Consider the following 19,725-nt stretch of genomic DNA (forward strand, 5'->3'; position numbering starts at 1 on the left):
ATCCACTTTCAAAAAGTAGCGACACTATCTGGAGAGGCTTGACATCCAGTACAGGTATTCCCCAACCAGAAAAACATGAGTATCTCCAGAAGGCTTGGGCCCTAAGTCAAAGAGAGTTCCAGTGAGCACTATTCTTCTCCTGATTTAACATCACCATTTCATACCGTCCAGGAACCAGCAATGGGAAAGCAGACACCTTCTTAAGTAAAGGGGAATATTACCAAGGAAATGAGGAGCCCAACTCGGAACCACCCCATCTCCTGAAGCCCTGTAATTTTGTTAACACCGCAACCCACCTAAACCTGATAATCCTCCTTCAGACAGTTTCTCAAGACGACCCTTCTGGAAGACTCCACCTAGGAAGGGAATGACCAAAGTGCAACAATCCACTCTGAGGGCCACACCGTAGTTCCTATAATTGTAGGCTGACTAACTAAAATGGCCCATTTCATTTCCTGTGACTGTCAGCCTTTTGCCAAAACAATAGCCCAGCTGCTGGTGACACGTCATTTGCTCCTAGACCAAATCATCCCTGACCGAGAGCCAAAATTTGTGTCTCACTTCTGACAGAAGACAATCCACCTAATAGATGTTCATGCATCCACCCCCACTGCATATGACTCCCAGACCCATGGGCAGTTGGAGAGGGTCAAGTCAAGTATTGGAACAATACTTGTGTGCTTTATTAATTTCCATTGGGACAACTGGGTTTCCCCGTTATTATACATCAAATTCTCCTACAATGATGCCGATCGTGTCTCCACTAGGCAGAGCCCCTTCTTTTCAAATTATGGATATCATCCCCATATCCACCCTGTGTTACCCACAGACTTCCCAAAGCTGGTGGCCGTCGACTGGGTACAGTGAATTCACCATATCCAAGATGAACTCCGCAGGCACCTGGCTGAGGCTAAAAAAGCCTACAAGCGGTTTGTGGTCTGGTAACACCAAGAATGTTTGGCGTTTGTTGTGAGCCAGAAGGTCTGGCTCATCGCAAACCACGTCAGGATGATCAGGCCTTCTCAAAAATTAGACAATTAGTTCCTCAGTCTTTTCCAAACCTGCAAATAGGGGGCAGCAGAGTCGCATATAAGCTGCAACTTTCTCAGTCTCTCTGCATCCACCAAGTGTCCCAGGCATCAATTCTCAAGCCCTGCATAGAGAATCCCTTCCTGGATCAGTCTCAACAACCCCATCAGTCAAGATTCAGAGGCATGAAGAATATATCGCGCACAAAATCCTTGCCTCCTGTCTGTAGTGAAGTTGCCTCCAATACTTCAGAGCCTGGAAAGGTTACCATCCTAAGGGATGATCCTGGGAGCCCGTGGCCCACGTCCATGCCCCTGAGCTAGTGGAAAATTTTTATTGGGATCGTCCCAACAAGCCAGGCCCAGTGGCGCCCTGGAGAGGAGTATGCCTAAGTGTAAAAATCCAGGGGTTCGGGTCCTCAGTTTCAGTGGGTCTACAATCTGGGTCTCTAACACTCCCCCGTTGCCAGCAAGGGAGATAGTTGAAGCACTACCTCATCAATCAATGCTCATCTAATAAGAATATTTATAGCATGAGGAGTAGCGTATTCCAAACTGTACATTAGAAGACATTCCAGTACCATCAAAAAAGAGCAGAACTTGAGTAGTTTGTTGAGGTCATCAGAGTCTCAATCAGAAATAAAAACTTTGTTACAGATATTCTGTGAGGGAGGGGATGAGAGAGAGATTATTGTTTATACTTACTCAAAAGAAAATCCATCAAGTCTGGAAAGATAAAGAAAAAATTATTACTCAAAGTACAAAGAGCATTAGTGCTTACTAGACTACATTCTGCCAATTGCTATGGTTTGTCTTAATTTCCAGTTTTTCCACATTCATAAACACTGACATGCAATTCCGTAGTCTGGAAAAGCAAATAATTTTCATAATCTAAAGTGACAAAATTGTTTATAACCTACTTCCAAAGGGAGCAACTCCCTCCTGGTTATGGTGTGTCTTATGGTCAGGAGAAGAGAACTGTGAAAGATTATTAAACTTAGGCTTTAAGGAACCAGCGTGTTTTAACACTTATTTAACTCTTAAGTACAAATACTACCCTTGAGATTAAATACTACCCAAAGACTTTTCTTTCTGGAGGAAAGAAGGAATTCAGCAGTGCTACCCATTCAGAAAGATAAATATGGAAAAATGCTTTCTTGAGGTAGCAGAAGTTGATAAAATAAAGAATGCTCCAGCTAAATCTGCTAAAATTAATTTAAATTAGAACAGTGATCTTATTCCAAAAAGACTGGCCAAATGACTATTGCAGGTGAAAATGTATACAGTACATATGTCCAGAGTCTCCAAAGACTACTAGAATTTTGAATTTGGATTTCCCTAAAGTAGAAACTGTCCTCGCGGATCCTTCTCAAAGAAACTTAATTTACTTCATAACTGACATGCTCAATATGGATTAAAAAATTGTCAAGAGTAAATGGAACATTCCAAAATCAGACTCAGGACCTAGGATGACAGAATTTGTACAGACTTACGTGAAAACGGGCTATACTCCAAATGGAAATAATTGTGTTAAATAATTGATAAGAGCTTGCTGTAAATTATTCTGATTTTTACTCTTTTACACAGTGATTTAAAGCCTTTGGGTTGGTCTTGAGGTGCTTACTGTAGAATATGGATTATCTATTCTGAAATTCATCAGAAATTCCTAAAATCTTCACTTTCCTAAAAATTTCCTACTTTCCATTTCCTCCTACTATTTAGGTATACTACATCCTTATGGTCTAAATTATTTCTATTCATTAAGTTTCCCAGCTTCATATATCTATTGTAAGTATCCCTACAATATTGACAAAGTTAGTAAAAAAAAAAAAAAAAAAAAAAAAAAAAAGGAACATAATAGAATCTTTCATTAAAAACAAAGAGTTGTGTCCTGATCAAATTCCTACTGGATCAACTGCTTGGCTTAGCCTTGTTTTACCTGGGCATTAGAGCAAATCACAGAACACTGGTTAGGGCAAAGAACCAGGCAACAGGACATCTGAGGTCTACTCTCAGCTCTAACACTGATTTACTGCATGACCTTACTTAAGATTTGTAACATTACGAAGTTGAAATACTATTTCTCATGTTTTTCTGCCTGTAAAGCCAGATGTATTTAGTACCATGAATCCAACTGTAGAGGCCCCAGATGGAGAGAAAAAACAGTTTAGAAACTGCTAAAAGTTATCTAAAAAAAAAGTCTAAACGTAATGTTGCTGTTTGCTATACCTTGCTTTAAACCAGGCTAGAAAGAAAAAGAGTGAGTATTTCTAAAGGCAAAACTTAAAAGAAAGCAAATGTGTCGAGATTTCTATGTATAACATATACATATACCCTCCAGGCATAAACATCCCAAACATGCAGTGGTGATGGTCATGTCAAAGTATGGAGTCATTTGATAACCAATCAAGCACTTTGCCCAATCCTTCTGCACCAGCATGACTTCTAACATTCCAAATCTCTGAGCAGTTTTCAAATGGTTTATGAAAAAAATAAAACAAACTACTAGAAACTATGCCAAAACACATTACTTCTTCATAGCAAAACTGCAATAGGGTAGAAAAGATAAGTATTCCTCTCAACTGAGTTAAAATTAATAGAAATCATACTTACTGATAATCAGTAGAACTTCCTTTCCTTTTCCTATTGCAATCCATTCCTGAAGTGCTAAGGGAACTAGAGATTAGGTCGGTGGGTCCTGGTGACATAAAATCACTAATTGTAGAGGAAATGTCCATCCTTTGGTCAGCCATTGGATCGTCTGGAATTACCAAAAAAAGAAGCACGTGGGTCCATTACTTTTACATTATATTTAAAGAGAAAAAAATTACAAATTTCATTTTAAACAAAGCAACCCCCCAAAAAAACAAAACTAAGAGAATTTGCTAGAGATGAATTTACATAATTTCTGTTCATTATAAAACCAGCACACTTATGAAATTTTGAAGAGTAATTAAATTTCTTTTAGTAAACAGTGTCCAACAACACATATGATAAATATTTAATAGTATATAACTAAGACAGTTTTCTCTAAAAGTCGTATGATTTAAAGTCAAGCAATGTTTCATACAGCTGCCAGGATGTGCTGCAGACTAAGTAATATAACATGATCAATTTCTTAAAATGCTTTCATACACTACATTGTTAACTGCAATCTGTTAAGTACAACACATAAGTAATAAGTGTGGAATACCTAGAAGTGGGGACAGGCTTAAAAAGCAGATCAAAGCATCATAACGGCTTTATGAGGAAAAAGAAACAAGGCAGAAGATGTGGTGGAGGATGGTTGAATTGGATAAAAGGTACTAGAGAGGGGACTAAGGAAAACATAAAGGTGTAAGGTAGTAAAAAAAATGGAGTGGAAAGAGAACCAACAAAACAAACAAAAAAAACTCTGAGAAGACTGAACAGAGGTACAAAAGAAATCAATTAGCCTTAATAATGTTTTAGAGTACTATAGACCAAATAACCCACTTAATTATATTTTGCAAGGAACACTGCCAGAATACTGTACGTAATAAAATATTAGATACCCAAAGTAACTACACATCAGCAGCAACTAAACAACAATGGACAGTTCTTACCTTAAAACTTACTTTCTGGAAGCCTAGCTCCACCCTAGAAGAAAAGGTCTGCACTCAATCTGCTAGCTGATTCTGCCTCAGCAATCACCTTAAAACTTCTGTCATGCTCTGGCAATTTGTTAGTCAAGCTCTTTCAAAAACCTGAATGGGAAGAAAACAAAAGAGCCACGTCACTTTTAAAATATGTCTGGTTTGGGATAGCTACTGGTTAAGAGAGCTATGCTCCATGCTTGCTCTAGGCTGGATGGGGACAAGTCCTACACCATTCTGATGGCATGACTAACAGGAAACTCTTTGGACCCTGTACCAGGTGCAATTACCAATGCAAAGTGAGTGTAACACACTATCAAATCAGAATGGTAGCACTTTGCACTAACTGTTCACTCATGTAAATACTACACAATGTGCAATCATGAATTGAGCCCTCTAATTTCTGGCTGCCCCTCCTTCCACCCTCACCACATACAGAAAGGCTGATTTGGCCCCTTCATCTCAAATAAATAATGCAGGGATATAGTTTGATCTTCATATGCTAAAATCTTGCCATAATATTCTTAATTACATGACGTGTTTTAAAAAAGGCAAAGACTATAATAAAGTGGCATGATGAACAGAAATTACAACCATACTGAAAAGAAATACTGAGTACTGGTTAGGGAGTGGTCTACAAAATAAGGCTCTGATCCAGCAATAAGGCCCCTATGACTGCAGCATCTCAGATTAAATTTCATCTTCACCCTCAGATAAAACAGTAAGATTCTCAAACTTTATAAACGAAGTTGTGTCAGTTATCAAACATCGTAAACTTTTCAAAACTACTTACACCAAAATAACACTAACTTCGCCCTCAAAATTAAGAGTAGGCAAATAGCATACACCACATTCACATAGTTTCTCCTCACTTCTAGACAAAAAGCATCCACTGACAACTCAAACTGTTCCAGAGTTTCATACTACGGACAGTCAAATCTTAATAGCATATTTTCATGCCAGGCAAACAGACCTTTTATAATCCAGTAACAATGCCAAATGCTATAGAACAAAGGAGAAAAAATTACAGAAACTGAACTGGCAGTAATGGCAGATTGATAGAAGAAAATAAAAGCAGTAGGAAACAGCCAATTATGAGATGCACCATACATCCATCATGAAGGACTGAGAATGCTTTTAGCAGAATAAAGTTATGAGAAAAATGATGATAAAACATTCAGCCAGGGACGAGGATGTTTTCCCTATAGCACAATCTTTTACCATCATTATACAAAATCATTGCTTTAAAGCAGTCCTGATAGTTTATTAACTTGTCTCAAGCAAAAGACTGAAAGAAGCAAACTTCTTCATAAATGGCTTCTTTAATTATTCTGGCATGATTAAAACTTAGAAGGCTTGTTTATACATAAATGAAGGTTTGTATAGTTCTGCAGGCAGTACAAGTCTGAACAACAACATGAAACCTTGCATTGACTGACTCTGGTGGGCTTCAGCATCATGTTCTGCAGCTTTATCTCAAAATTAGAAATATTAATATCAGTTTTAATAATCATATAGCTCTGGTTGGCCCTGTTAGTCAAAGTGAGATTCTTCACCTACAGAGTGCATCACAAAAAAAAAAAAAATGACTGTGTTTAGTACTGAAGTAATCTGCAAACATAGGTTCGGTTATACTGTAACACAGTAGTCCCCAAACTGTGGGGTGCACTCCCTAGGGGGGGCCCCAGAGGAACACTCAAGGGGGCATGCAGTAGGGCCCAGGCCAGCCCCCAAGGGGGTCAGGAAGGGAGTGCCACCCAACCCTGCTCTACCCCCAGCCCAGCTCCGTCCCTAGCTGCAGCTCCACTCAGCCCACAAACCAGTGGGTGATGTATATGTATGAGCCCTAGAAGGGAAAGTTGATTGCAGGCCAATGGGAGTGCGGAGCTGGTGCTTGGGGTGGGGGCAATGTGTGGAGCCCCGTGGCCCTCCCCCCGCCTAAGAGCTGGACCTGCTACTGGCTGCTTCCGGAGTGCAGTGCGGTGTTGCAACAGGTAGGGACTAGCCTGCCTTAGCCGGGCAGCACCGCCGATGGGACTTTTAATGGCCCGGTCGGCGGTGCTGACCAAAGCCGCCGTGACCCAATCCCATCCATTTCACGACCAAGTTCTGGGTTGCGACCCACAGTTTGAAAACCACTGGATTAGGCTCTTCACCTCTGCCTCTTCATCACTCTCCCCTCCCCCATGTTTTACTTTGCCTCTCTTCTCTAGGTAACAGCTAAGCATCTAATACTAGAAGTAGCATCTCATCCAGATGGTCACTATGCAACTTGAGTACTGTGCATCTATGACACAATCCTCCAACCTGAGAAACTCTAAGCATCAGATATGGCACCTAAAATAAACCAATTTAAAAGACCTGCAGTACTTAGGAACAAAAAATTGTTTTAGGAACAGCATGTTTTTATTTTGCTTGAGTAAGTTTTCACACAAAAAGCTACATTCTGAAGTTCAATCAAAATACTTCTATTTATTATCATTGAGATATATAATCAGTCTAGCAATTAAATGTTCGTTTAATTCTGCTGCTACTGAAATATCTGTAAATATATAAAAAATAAAAGCATCTACCTGAAGGATTAAAAATGTTCCTAAAAGCAAACTATTTTAAAAGATCTGGGTAATTAAATGAAAAACAGAACAAAACAAAAAAACCCACAAAAAAACTTACTGTATGGATTTATAACAATCCCTCCCACAATGCTCACATCAGTCCTGAAAACCAGTCTTACATTTCAGTCTAATGTAAATTTAAACAGACATGTTATAAATCCCTTGAAATGAGGTTTAAAATGGAAACACTGTCAACCCCACAATCAGTGCATCACCAGCATCTCCCGTAATAAATTCTCAACTGCCTTGTAGTAGTGCAATGCTTTTTTAAAAAATTGGTAAAAAAAAGGTAGATTTAGTAACTTTTTTCAGCCTCCAGTTGCTAATTGCTCAACTGCACAAAAAATTCTATAAATAATGCAACACAACACTACTGTAACACACTATAAACACCCACAAACATAAACACAGCCAAATGCTTCCAATTATGACCCTGAGCTTGTTGCCAAGACACTTCAAGGACCTACTTGAAAGAATGCCATATAGGCCACTTCCTGATTAAACTTCCTTGTAGAAAAGAACCAAAGCATGCTATCACTGCCCCACATTATGCATCTTTTCTCTGCAGTCTCTCTCTTTATATCTGAACACTATTATTTTTCTTGTATTTTATCTTCATTCCTATTAGCTGCACTGAAATTCAAGAGAGGCAAATCAGACACTAAAAAACAAATCCTAACTGTTCATCTGTGTTTTGTTTTGTTTTCCTTTTAAGTGCCAGTTGTCACGTGATTGGCTTAATCGTGCAGCAAAGCTGATCACGAGTACACAAACACCTCACTGAGCAAATCAAGGTCAGAGCAAAAGTAGGTCAACTAACTCTGCCTAGGCACCCATCTGGGAGTCAAGGCCTCTTTACGCAAGCACTGCCAGCTTCAGCAATGCCTAGGGCAAGATTCAACTACTGCCATCATACAACAATTATTTATTTAAAAAGAAACTTCACTCAGCCTTGTTGTGAATCACAAGCATGTAATAACATAAAAGCATTCTTTCACAGTTACAGAATAAATTTGTGGTATGGTTTCCATGAGAAATATAACTGAAGGGATACCAATCTTGTTTATAGAAAGTGCCTGGACCAAAAATAGTCAGATAACTGCATCTACCAGGGAAATTCTTCATTTCCCTTTCACAGTAATACTTCATGTCTCAGAAGTTAAAAATTGCACAGCATGGACTAGCTAAACATATAAGAATATTTTAAAAATTGGCTTAAAGTAGACCACCTGGGTTTGATCTTGGATATTTTTTGTTTTCAATTTCAAAAAATCAATTTTACTTTAAAAGAAAGCTGAAGACATTTCGCTCACCATGACATCCTGAAATTTCGCACAGCAATAATGTCTAACTGTAAGCTGTATGACAGAATGTTAAGTTACATTTTGTATTTAACTAGGGGCACAGGTGTTAATTGGGACTAGTTTTAACAGGAATTGTAAAACCTATGCTGGCACTCTGGATTTAATATTACTTCCTTCAGTCCTTCTAAAGACTCTTTTTTTCTTCATGTGTGGGAGGGGAAATAGTACTTGGCTCTCAACATTAAATAAATAAAGAGGTAATATATACTAAGGGCCAGACTCAGGTATTCCTACTCATGTTGAATAGCACCTTACTCTCCGAGTATCAATTGATACTGCATTCTATGTACCAACCACAGGAGAGGGGGATGGCACAGGATCTGCTCCAGCAGCTCTGAGCTACCTAAAGGATCCCTTGTGGCTAACAGTGATACAAAGCTGTCCTAATGTGTGGGCACATCTGATTCACAGCATTTCTACTATTATAAGTAAAGGTCTGATCCAAAGCCCTCTGAAGTCAACTTTTTCATTTACTTCAACCGGTTTTGGATAAACAATAAACAGGATACTTCAACAGATTTTTGGATCAAATCTCTTATCAAGTGAGAATGCCTTGGCTCTGATAAATCTCCTGATTTGCACATACTGAGCCATGTCGCTCCGGATCTACTGCCAAAAGTAGAAAATCTGCTGTCTTTTGGCCATATTATACCATTTACTCTAGTGGATTTGAATAACATTCACGCTTTAAAAAGGGGGAACACTTTATGTAAGTCAACATTTAGATACAACACATCCACTTATTTTATTTTCCAGCCCTGCTCCTTCACCAAGGATAGTTTTGAACACTGAGCATTATGCTCTATGAAAATGAAATTCCCTCATTATATGTTATCAGTCACCACAGATCCATATCCCAGGAGGAAAACCTAGCTTTCCTTACTAGCTTGTGTGTGGAGGATGGAAGAGATATTTACAAATTTCATTTATATCTTGACAAAGTAGATAGGTTTCTTATCTACCAAATCCATAGAGTCATCTAATGACAATAGATGCCTCATCAGTTGAAGGAAATTAAATTGATGCATACATTTATCTAGCATCTATAATGACTCCAAATCTTTTTGAAAGTTGGAAACTTTAAGCCACAGCTAATTATCATGGATCTTCATTTGACACAGGAGTTTTGGTTTTCCTTTCACCGGGAGGAATAAATGATAGAGCCAAACATACCGAATGCTAGACACTGTTGTGTATGGAAATTTGATAAGAAAGAAAATTGTGATTTTTGCAGTTCATGCCATATTAGGCTTATTCAGGAGGACTGTACGACTGTCTTACTGTAGTACTTTTGTCCAGTATTACAATATTTATTAGAGGTACATATCCTCTGCTCCTCTTTGACATATGCCTTGGTTTACAGTATGTATCCATTTAGTACTACTAATTTGGTGGGTGTGGGTTTTTTTTTAAATATTGTTCTATGAAGAGGTTGTATCTATGTGCTTTTAAAAAAAATGTATTTGCCTACTTAGCTGCGTAAGGTATTCAACATTACATTTGTTTTTTCATCCTCTTTATAAAATGCAGGACTAATTTTTAAAGAATCTGTTCCTGCTTATACATTATTCCTGGCAAAGGATCTTTGCAGAGATTCTTAAATTTCCCATCAGTCATTTTTAGCTATGTTGAGTATAATTCTTCAAAATTCTGAACTTCTGTATTTCTTATTAGCCTGCATTATATATAAAACTGTACAGAAATAAAAATAATTGATCAAAATTTTCCATTAAAGAGACTGATATGATAATAACAGTTTGGGATATTTGGAATCAAAATGGCTATTTAAAACATATTCACAACTCTACCACAAATAAAAGCTTATTGTCAGAAGTGATGTGTGTGCACTCCTGCTCCTATGCCTAAAGGTGAACAAATAGAGTATTCTATTGCACCTGGGGAAGAAGAAGACGGGACATATAATGAGGCCCTACATCCTAGATTTCTACCCTTTTATTCCTCAAACACCACCTCATTTCAATTAAAGACATATCTGGAGGAGTTGAAAATTTGACATTTATATTTATGGTTGTGGATTCCTTTTCTGATTTGGATGATAATTCCTGGAGGCAGGTTGCAAAGCTTTCACAAAGTCTAAAAGAGCTTCCTACTCCTTCATATGAGTCAAAAGCCCTCGGTAAGTATTCTGCTCTTACACCCTCACCACCAACTGATCTCTGGTCAAAAAACCCTCTACAATATCATCCTAGTTTGTTTTAAATAAAAAAAAACACAGACAGACATTAGATTTTATGATCCATCAATTCTCGAGGATACGTTATCTTAAAATGAGGTAAACTTGGAGATCAAATATTTTATTATATTCAACACTGCTAGTAATCAAAAACTTGAAGGGCCATTTTTGGTATCAAAATGTACACTAAATGGATTTAAATACAAAGTTCATTCAGTTATAGATGTGATTGTTAACAACAGGCTTATCATATTCTCCTTTTCTCAGACAGTAGGCTAAAAAGCATACTCTTAATTATACTCAAAAGACTATAGGAAAAAACTCTCAATATTTAATTGTTGGAAGAAACTGCAAACGACTGCTAATTCCAAAAGTCAGGATATTTAAGAAAAAAGCCTAATCTTTTATTATGTTTCTGTTTGTTGTCCTCAGCATTCTTCAGCATCCAGATGTACTGGGAAATGTCCTTTTGTTAAAGATTTAATTTGAAAATACAGTGGGGCATTGGGCTTATTTGGTCAAATGACGAACATACGTAGCATCAGTTTTTGCTCAAAAACTAAGAATGTTACACAATGATATTGTGTTCTCCTTATTTACCAGGCAAGTAGCCCTTCATGATTTGCCAGTTTCCATATATACTGGCTATAAAAGTGCTGTAGGTAAATCACTTGAAGTCAACACCATATTAATGGTGGCACTGACAGAAAAATCTCCTCCTTCTCAACCTTTCCCCCCTAGTGTTTTAAGCAAGGCTCTTTACAAATTTCTACTGTATTTCACACACTTGGTACACTACCTGGATTTCTCTGTTTCAGCAGAGGTTGCTACATAGTGCTCTTTATTAAACCCCTTCCTACTGTTTTGCATCACTACCCATTCCCTCTGGAATCTTCCTTGGATCCTTCTATTAATATTAATAGGCTTTCCTTTGAGACATTCCAAATGTACTACACCTCTACCCTGATATAACGCTGTCCTCTGGAGTCAAAAAAATCTTACCGCGTTATAGGTGAAACCGCGTTATATCGAACTTGCTTTGATCCACCGGAGTGCGCAGCCCCGCTCCCCCGGAGCACTGCTTTACCGCAGTATATCTGAATTCATGTTATATCGGGCCGCATTATATCAGGGTAGAGGTGTACTTTATCTAGTGATTCAGGGTTGGCTGCCTTCTTTCCAACATTTTAAAATGGTCATGTTAGATTGGGGCAATTGAATCAAGGGTTCCTCACCCACTCTTTAGGCATTGGTTCTACAGCTGTGGCATCTTTTGTCCTCCTGGGGAATGCCTATAGCTAACAGCAGCTCATACTTAGAGCACTTCTGATGAGCCATGCTCCACTTATCAGCACATGCATACTCCAAGGCTGATGTCTTCAAATCATCAGCCACATGACATTTATCTATTAAAGATAAATTTGGGTGCAAATTTTAAGTTATAGACAGACTGGTTATGGGGGGAGATTCCAAAGCTAAATTGTTTTAAAATTGCAAATGTAAGATGTTTCTTTAAGTCATCATTGGAATTGAAAACAATATTTTAAAATTGCTAGGACCTCATTCATACATATCAAATTGAGATGGCTATTAATACAGAGAGCATAAAGATACATGCACTATGAACATTTAGTGGATTTACTTAATAGATCTCTATATCACGCAAAAATCCTTGGATTATTATAAAAAAAACTTTCACACAGACAAAAAACAGAACAAAACCATAGAAGGAAAAGGAAAGGTTCTTGTACAGATAAATGCTAAGTTGGTTGGAATAATATCTAAATCATCACATATCTACTACTGCATAGGTGGTTTTACATTTTGAGAAAAAATAAAAGCAGTGGAGAGTGTGAAAGCAAAAAAAGAACTGACAGGAAGGGAATTGCAATGCATAACAGTTTGTTAGCAAGAGTCAGGCTAACTGTAACCCTAATAACGCAAAATTTGTAGAAGCAAGGAATGTGTGAGGCGAGTGGAAAAAAACTGTAAAAAGTTGTTGCGACCTTGTGTAAATAATATGGAATGTAGACTAAGTCTACATTAGTGAGCAAAATAAGATATCAGAATAACCTATGTATAAACAAAATGCAGCTGTTGCTCATTATTGTCTGTAACAAAAGGTATAAATGCTTGCTGTAATTGTTTACCTGTTAAGAGACCTGTTTAGCTCTCTCCCTCTATGCAATCGATAGAGAAAAAATAAAGTATCTGACTTGCTGTACCCAAACAAAAAGTGAGAACTCTGTTATTCTTCGACAATTTGGGGGCTTGTCCGGGATGGCAATGCCCGCAGAGGCACCGGCAGCTGCTACGGATCGTTCCCCTTTGAACCCCATGGCGCCACAATAGAGGTAAGACCTTTTGAAATCTCTATTGGGGTGTCGGAGGAGGACTGTCCGTGGGGCCGTCTGTCCCTGTTGGGCTCACGCCATCCGAACTTATTGACTGTGCAGCAAGATCAGATGCAGAGCGGTTCTGGGGAATTGTTTTGCCGCACCCAATAAGGTAGTTGTATGCGGTTCTGGGGAACTGTTAGTTTGGCCGCCCCCATATGCATAAGAGAGATGCATTAGGTATGCACCGCCTCATGAGGGGTTGTTACCGCCTCATAGTGTATTGAGTCCGGACATAAGGTACAGATGCATCGTGGTATTTGGAGATAGAGGCCTTGGTGTGTGTGTGTGTGTGTGTGTGTACACACACCACTGTGAATTGAGAGTTTCCGGAAGACGCCCAGAGTACTCTGCGAAGTCTTTTGGCTCGTGACCTGAACTACTCTAACGCAAGCACGGTAACTAGAGGATCTTTTAGGAGATCCGACCCACGGTGGGCTAACTCGTCCTGGCATCATCCGGCGAGGAAGCTACCTGGATCTAGGAGTGTGTGAACCCATCTTCCCTCCCCCTTTTCCTCTCTGTGTGAGCCACTGACAGTCTGATCATCTCACTGGATGCAACGAGAGTAAGCGGCGCCATCTCTCAGAGATTAGCCGACGCTCTTTGCTGAAGGGAGGTGTAGGAGGGTCGTGGCCATCCTCGTTAGCCTCTCCTGTGTGAGTACCCCGTAGGGAAAGATCCTTAGTTTATGTGCCGCTAGAGCGGACAGGGCATCCTCCCTGTGTGTGTGATTGGAAAATGGGTGGGAGACAGTCTAAGCATTCCCTCTCATCCCCTCAGGGTACCCAATCTGATTTCATGTATGTACATTATGGTCCTAAAACCTGCAGGTATTTAGAGAATTGGAATCATTACACGCATGCAAATCCAGCTAAACAATGCCCACTAAAAAGTACCTTCAATCTAGATAAGATCATACATCTCAGAGGAGCTTTTAATCACCAAAAAGCCTCTGACACACAATGGGAGCAATTTGTCTATTGAGGAAAGAAACGGATTAATTTAAAATTCAGCTTGGTCCAGAAATAAAAAAAAGTTAATCTGCGTTCAAGGTTAAGAATCAATGCAGACCAGGCTAAGTACAAAGAAAAACTGCTTTTGGCCCCAGCTGGCTGTGAAAAAAATACAGACATAGTCAAACCAAAGGCAATACAAGTTACAATGCTGAGATTACATTTGCAAAGCTTAACTGTCCAGTGAGATCCAACAGTCCGCCTTTGCGACCCTGGAGTCGGCGTGGTTTGGTGACTCTGAAGAAGCCACAGGCAGCCGGCCTGGATTGGAATCACTGAAAAGACGCCCCAGGAGACCCCAGGGCATAAAAGAACTGCCCTCCCAAGACAGGAAGCAAGTTGGAGATTGCACAGCACCTTCTCTGAACGTTATACACAGACGTGGCCAGTCTGGACGTACATGCATGAGTATGAAAGTGTGCCTACTCTCAGCTGCAGTAAGTCTGAGAACCGGAGAGGGATTTAGCATTCCTCTCTCCACCCCGGTTGACCAGGAAGGGTGTCAAGTGGATCTACCCCAGTCGTAGCAGGACTGGGCAATAGAAAAGTTGGAGAAAAGGGAAGAGTTGTGTACTTGATAACTAGAATTGAGCAATTAAGAGCATAAATCATGAACCAGGCAGCAACTCAAACCTACGCCCAGGGCAAGTTGCAAGCCTTGAGACAGGACTTCCAGGCAGAAAAGGAAGCACTGGCTAAGCAAGTACTGGTCCTTCAGGGACTTGTCAAAATTTAACCATTTGTGTTTGCATATGCTGTAACAGCAGTGTGTTTGCCACAAAAAAAAATTGAATAGCTAAACACCAATGAGCCATGTGTTTTGCCCAGGTGGCAAGCCTCATAAGGGAGGACTCGGGTAGCCTTGTGAGTAAGAATGTTTAAGGGAAGAGACCAGGAAGGGTGGGAGCTAGTTAAGAAGCCCACCCTCCTAGCTAAATTGGTAGTGAAAAAGCTGGTGCCCATGGAAGGGACGGTTCAGAGACAAAAGCAGGATCGGGCCCAAGCGGGCAGGCAACAGATAGAGAGATTAAAAAACAGGTTGAAAACTTTAAGGGCATAGTGGAAGGAAAGGAGTAAGTAATTATAAGCATGGGGGATTTCAAATCCCCATAATAATAATTAAAATGGTAAAATGTGTGTAAGACTGAGTCTTTGTACCAAGGTGCAAAGCTCTCCTTTCTTCTGCAGAATAAAGCAACTCTTCCTTATCCCTGTCTGGCTGTTATTGGCTCTCAGCTAGGTGGACCCAATATTTCGGTGACAGTTTCTGGCGACTCCGACGGGACTCTCCTAGCTCGGACATTGGACTCCGAACGGCTGCAGCGAACTGGGAACAGCGCCAACGGGGTGTTTTGCCCCTTTTCTCTGCTTCACCGCAGCCTCTGGGGTTTGTGATCTAATAAGACAAGTCCTAATAGGATAAGGAGACACTATCTGGTTCTGGTCTGGTTCTGTTTTGGTTAACCGGTTAATACATTTCTGTCTTATACATTTGGGCGTTAGGTGTGTGGACGGAACTGAGCCTCTCATTCGTAATTCCTCAGAGTGGAAGCCATCGCGTGCAATGAAGCTCTGAGGTTGAATTGGGATTCTTCTGTCCCGTCCCCTGTTGCGGTCAGTATTAGTAAAAATTCCTGTAATAAGATCCTATTAGGCCATAATTCCCTCTGTTCTCTGTGTAATTCTCTGTTAGCGTGTCAGTAGGCAGATGGGTGGGTCTCTGGTAAAACCCTCTAAGGATAGTCCTTTGGATTATATGTTAAGTAAATGGCCTTTACCCAGTGTTAAAAAAAGAAACAGTTACACCTTGTGTAAAAATTAATGTGGCTAGTGTTGTAAAAATTGAATTGTGAAGAGAATGTGCATTTTCCCCAGAACATGTGCAGTGTATATTGTAGTAGAGGTAAAAAAAATGCAAACTTACCAATATAGGTTGTGTTGTCTTTTTCAAATCACTGTGTGTTTGAAAGCAGAAGTTAAAAGTAAAAGGCAATCAAACGTCTGGAAAAGTTAATTGTGTCCCTTTTTACGTAAGAATCTTTAAGCTGTGAATAGCTTTGGATCTGGAAGCAAGCCAGAAAGCATCTGTATTAATGCAATTTTCTAACTAATAAGGTAAAAGCCACTAAAACCTGGGCTGCCTATAAAACAAATACAAGGAAATATGGGGTAATTCCTCTGTTTTGCCTAAAATCAACAAAAGTATGTGTATATAAAGAAAATATTTTAAGCAATGACTAACTGCCCAGAAGGGGTAGACCTCTGTTCTATTGTCTTTCAGATCATCAGAGAAAATGGATGCCAGCTGAATAGCATTCAACGTACCATGTATTTACTGGCACAACAGAAATTATTTTTGTGTTCTATGGCCAAAATTGTTGTTAAAATTTGCATACCAACAGTCTTTGGAAGCAAGGACATGGAAGGTTAACCCACTCCCCATATTGCCCATGGGATCCTTCTGGCTACCTCAGATTTCTAGCCAGAGGGCTGGGAAGGAAGAAAAGCTATTGGACACCAGAGGTTATACCGAGTGGACTCCTTAAAAGTGGGTGTGCTTGTCCTGGTTTGTTGCTCCAAAGCTCTGTAATAAAGTTATTTTACTGGAAAGGTGTACATGGCATACATTGAATAATAAAACTAATATACTGTATAATGGCAACGTGTATGTGTTCATTGTTGGAAAAAGGTGTATAAGTAAAAAGTGAAAGTTTCCTTTGTAGGTTAAAAAAAGCCAAGACGGAAAAAAGAAAAAGACACAGAACGAGTTAACTGGAAAAAATAGCTAGCAAGCTCAGTCCAAAGATAAGACGCTGGCCCCATCCAAGGACACTGCCCACAGCTAAGACTTGGCTAACAGCCAAGAAAAGGGGGGCCTGAATGTGCCCAAGCAACTATAAGATCTGCAAAACACTGCCAGGCATTAATGAAATGTGTTAGGTTTCTTTTCTCACAGATAAAAGAAGTGCTACCCAAAGACCCTAGTAGCCCTGCTGTTCATTAAAACAAGAAGACTGAGTCAACGTAAAGTCCATCAACGAAAAACTGCTTTGGCTCCACACTGGAAAGGCCATTTCCAAGTCCTGTTCACCACTAACACCACTGTGAAGTGCCAAGGACTACCTGCCTGGACCCATGCTTCTCACTGCAAAAAGACCCCTTCACCTGGAGATAATTCTCCAGCTGATAATCAGCCTATTTCTCCTGCTAGCTCTGCTGTGCCTTCTGGACAGCAGGGAAGGAGGACAAGGTGAAGTGCTAGTAACCTCTCCTTTGTCCACTGACAAATCTACAATGCCTTTAAATTTTTCTAAAGAAATCACACCAGTACAGGGTGAAGTGCTAGTAACCTCTCCCCTGTACTATGTTAAATCACAACTGTTTTTAGAGAAAAAAAGAAGAAACACTTGCTCTGCTGAAACCACCAAAGTCCAGGGATTCCTAACTACAAAAAAAAAAAAAAACATTAAAAACTGGCCCTGGTGGAAAAAACGGAGCATTGTTAATTGGGAAGGAGGGAATTATGGGGATCGTGCTTGGGAATGCGGGGTCGAGTGGTGGTTTGAATTTCTTCCAGGGGCAGGGCTTTGTGCTTATGGACAGGTACCTTCAGAATGCATTGCCCTTCCTAATTGGCTTTGAGATAATAAATATCAAAAACGCCTTGCCACCACGAAGATTAGTCCCTTGACCACCGCCCACTAGTCCCTTGCCCCTGCCACCACCACTGTTACTTACCCAGATACAAACAATACTGTATATTCCAATGAAACCCATTGGCCAAGTCCTTCACATCTTAGTAATTTACTAAAGTTTGTTCAAAGAAATTATTCTTTAAAGTTCAGGATAATATATATAAGCGAACAATTAAATAAAAACAAATTGATCAGTGAAAATAAAAATACATAATATCACTACCAGTGAACACCAAGAATCTGTAATTGCAATTGATGGGTTCTATAGCGAAGTAGATATAATGGCTGTTCCTGAAATTTGCATTGTGTTAAATAAAAAAGGCCCTTACTGATTATTTACTAATTGGGTGACCAAATAACAAATACCCAAAAAGTTTGTTCTGCTGCTGGAAATTTTACCTGCATAGAAATTATTCCAGTAACTAATAATGTAACCTGTGCCTTATTGCAATACACCCCTTCTTATGCCATTACTATCAATGCCTCCCGGAAGTATATAAAGGTGTTCAACCAACCAATGTAGTATAGTACTACACCAAAAAAAGATGTATTAGAATATCAATGGACTGTAATTAACACTACACTAGGGACTGTTAAATTTTCATTGCCCTTATCCAGTTTCCAGATTACCTCTGCATACCCAAATTGCTCACAGGGGGCTGCCATTAAATTAGCACAACAGAGGGCTTGGGTTATTTCCTCTAGAAAAAAGAGAGACTTGACCGGATCACTTTGGGATGGGGCCAATAGTGCAGCAGCAGTTTGAAATATTTTTAAAAACCAAAAACATGATAAAAAATTGGGGCACAGCTAACCCAGGTACAGGCTGGAGTTAGTAAGTTATATGTTATTTCCACCTTAGTTCAATAACCCAAAAGTTGCTGACAGAGATGGTACTGAATATCACTAAAGCTGGGAAGGCATTGCAGTGGGATCTAGCATGTTCAGAAATTCAGGATTTCCTGAATGACCAGCTAATGGCCATTCAAAATGATCTTGAGCATCAGGCTTGGCCCACTGCCCTTACAGACACATGAGGAGTACCACCTGATCTGTGGCCATGAAGACATACTTGGAAACTTTCTGGGTGGAAGTGCGGACGTTCTCAGTACTCCTTCCAAGCATATGGACCGGGTAGGGGGGTGTGGGCTCCCACATACCGAATCCTGCCGGGTTCATGGGAAGGATGTATGTGGGTAATTCACTGAGACATCTGGAAAATTAGACTACCTGGTATGCCCAATCGATTTTTAGTTAGTGCTCCTAGAATTACACCTGACATTTGGATGGGGTTAGGGAGTCAATGGACATTTTGGCCGTTAAAAACCCACAGCTTCAGTGTATACGTAAACTGAAGCCAGGAAAAGTTGTCACTGTTCATAACTACGTTTGCTGGAAGGGTAGGGAACAAGGAACTACCCTGACAGAACATTTACTTTTCCATAGCTGTGTGTATATTAGTGCCACCACATTGCACAACAACATTTTAATCTCACTACCACTGCAGGCAATCATATTATCTACTGGCCTGCAAATAGAGTTTTGCAAGTAGCCCTTAGGTTCCAAATACCCTTTAATTAAACTAGTTGAGTACCAGATCAATTTCAAAATTTGCTTTCACTGTTACCAGAGATTCAGAAAATCTCTGAAGTACAATATATCAAGTTAAAAAGTTTGCCTTTCATACAGCTTATAAAGTGTCTACCTTATGTATTAAGTATGATGTATTGTGTTTTATAACTAAAACTGTACAACAACCCCATCATATTATCGCTATGAAAATGTTATTGCTTGTGTTGTTGT

At 39.7% G+C, this 19,725-nt stretch overlaps 1 protein-coding gene across 4 annotated transcripts in view; it reads right to left on the reverse strand.

The window, feature by feature from the left end:
• Positions 1-19,725, reverse strand: part of ARNTL (aryl hydrocarbon receptor nuclear translocator like) — a 97,814-nt gene that overhangs the window by 45,083 nt on the left and 33,006 nt on the right. For 3 of the 4 annotated variants that reach the window (XM_034769968.1, XM_034769967.1, XM_034769970.1), the window contains exons 2-4: positions 4,613-4,753; positions 3,642-3,789; positions 1,734-1,754 (exon numbers count right to left, since the gene is read on the reverse strand). In XM_034769968.1, the coding sequence (XP_034625859.1) occupies positions 1,734-1,754; positions 3,642-3,781 (161 nt within the window). In that variant the 5' untranslated portion in view covers positions 3,782-3,789; positions 4,613-4,753. The remainder of the gene's footprint in view (positions 1-1,733; positions 1,755-3,641; positions 3,790-4,612; positions 4,754-19,725) is intronic. The other variant, XM_034769969.1, reaches the window with a different exon arrangement.

Source organism: Trachemys scripta, chromosome 4 (assembly GCF_013100865.1).
Source record: "Trachemys scripta elegans isolate TJP31775 chromosome 4, CAS_Tse_1.0, whole genome shotgun sequence".
In the NCBI taxonomy this organism is placed as follows: domain Eukaryota; kingdom Metazoa; phylum Chordata; order Testudines; family Emydidae; genus Trachemys; species Trachemys scripta.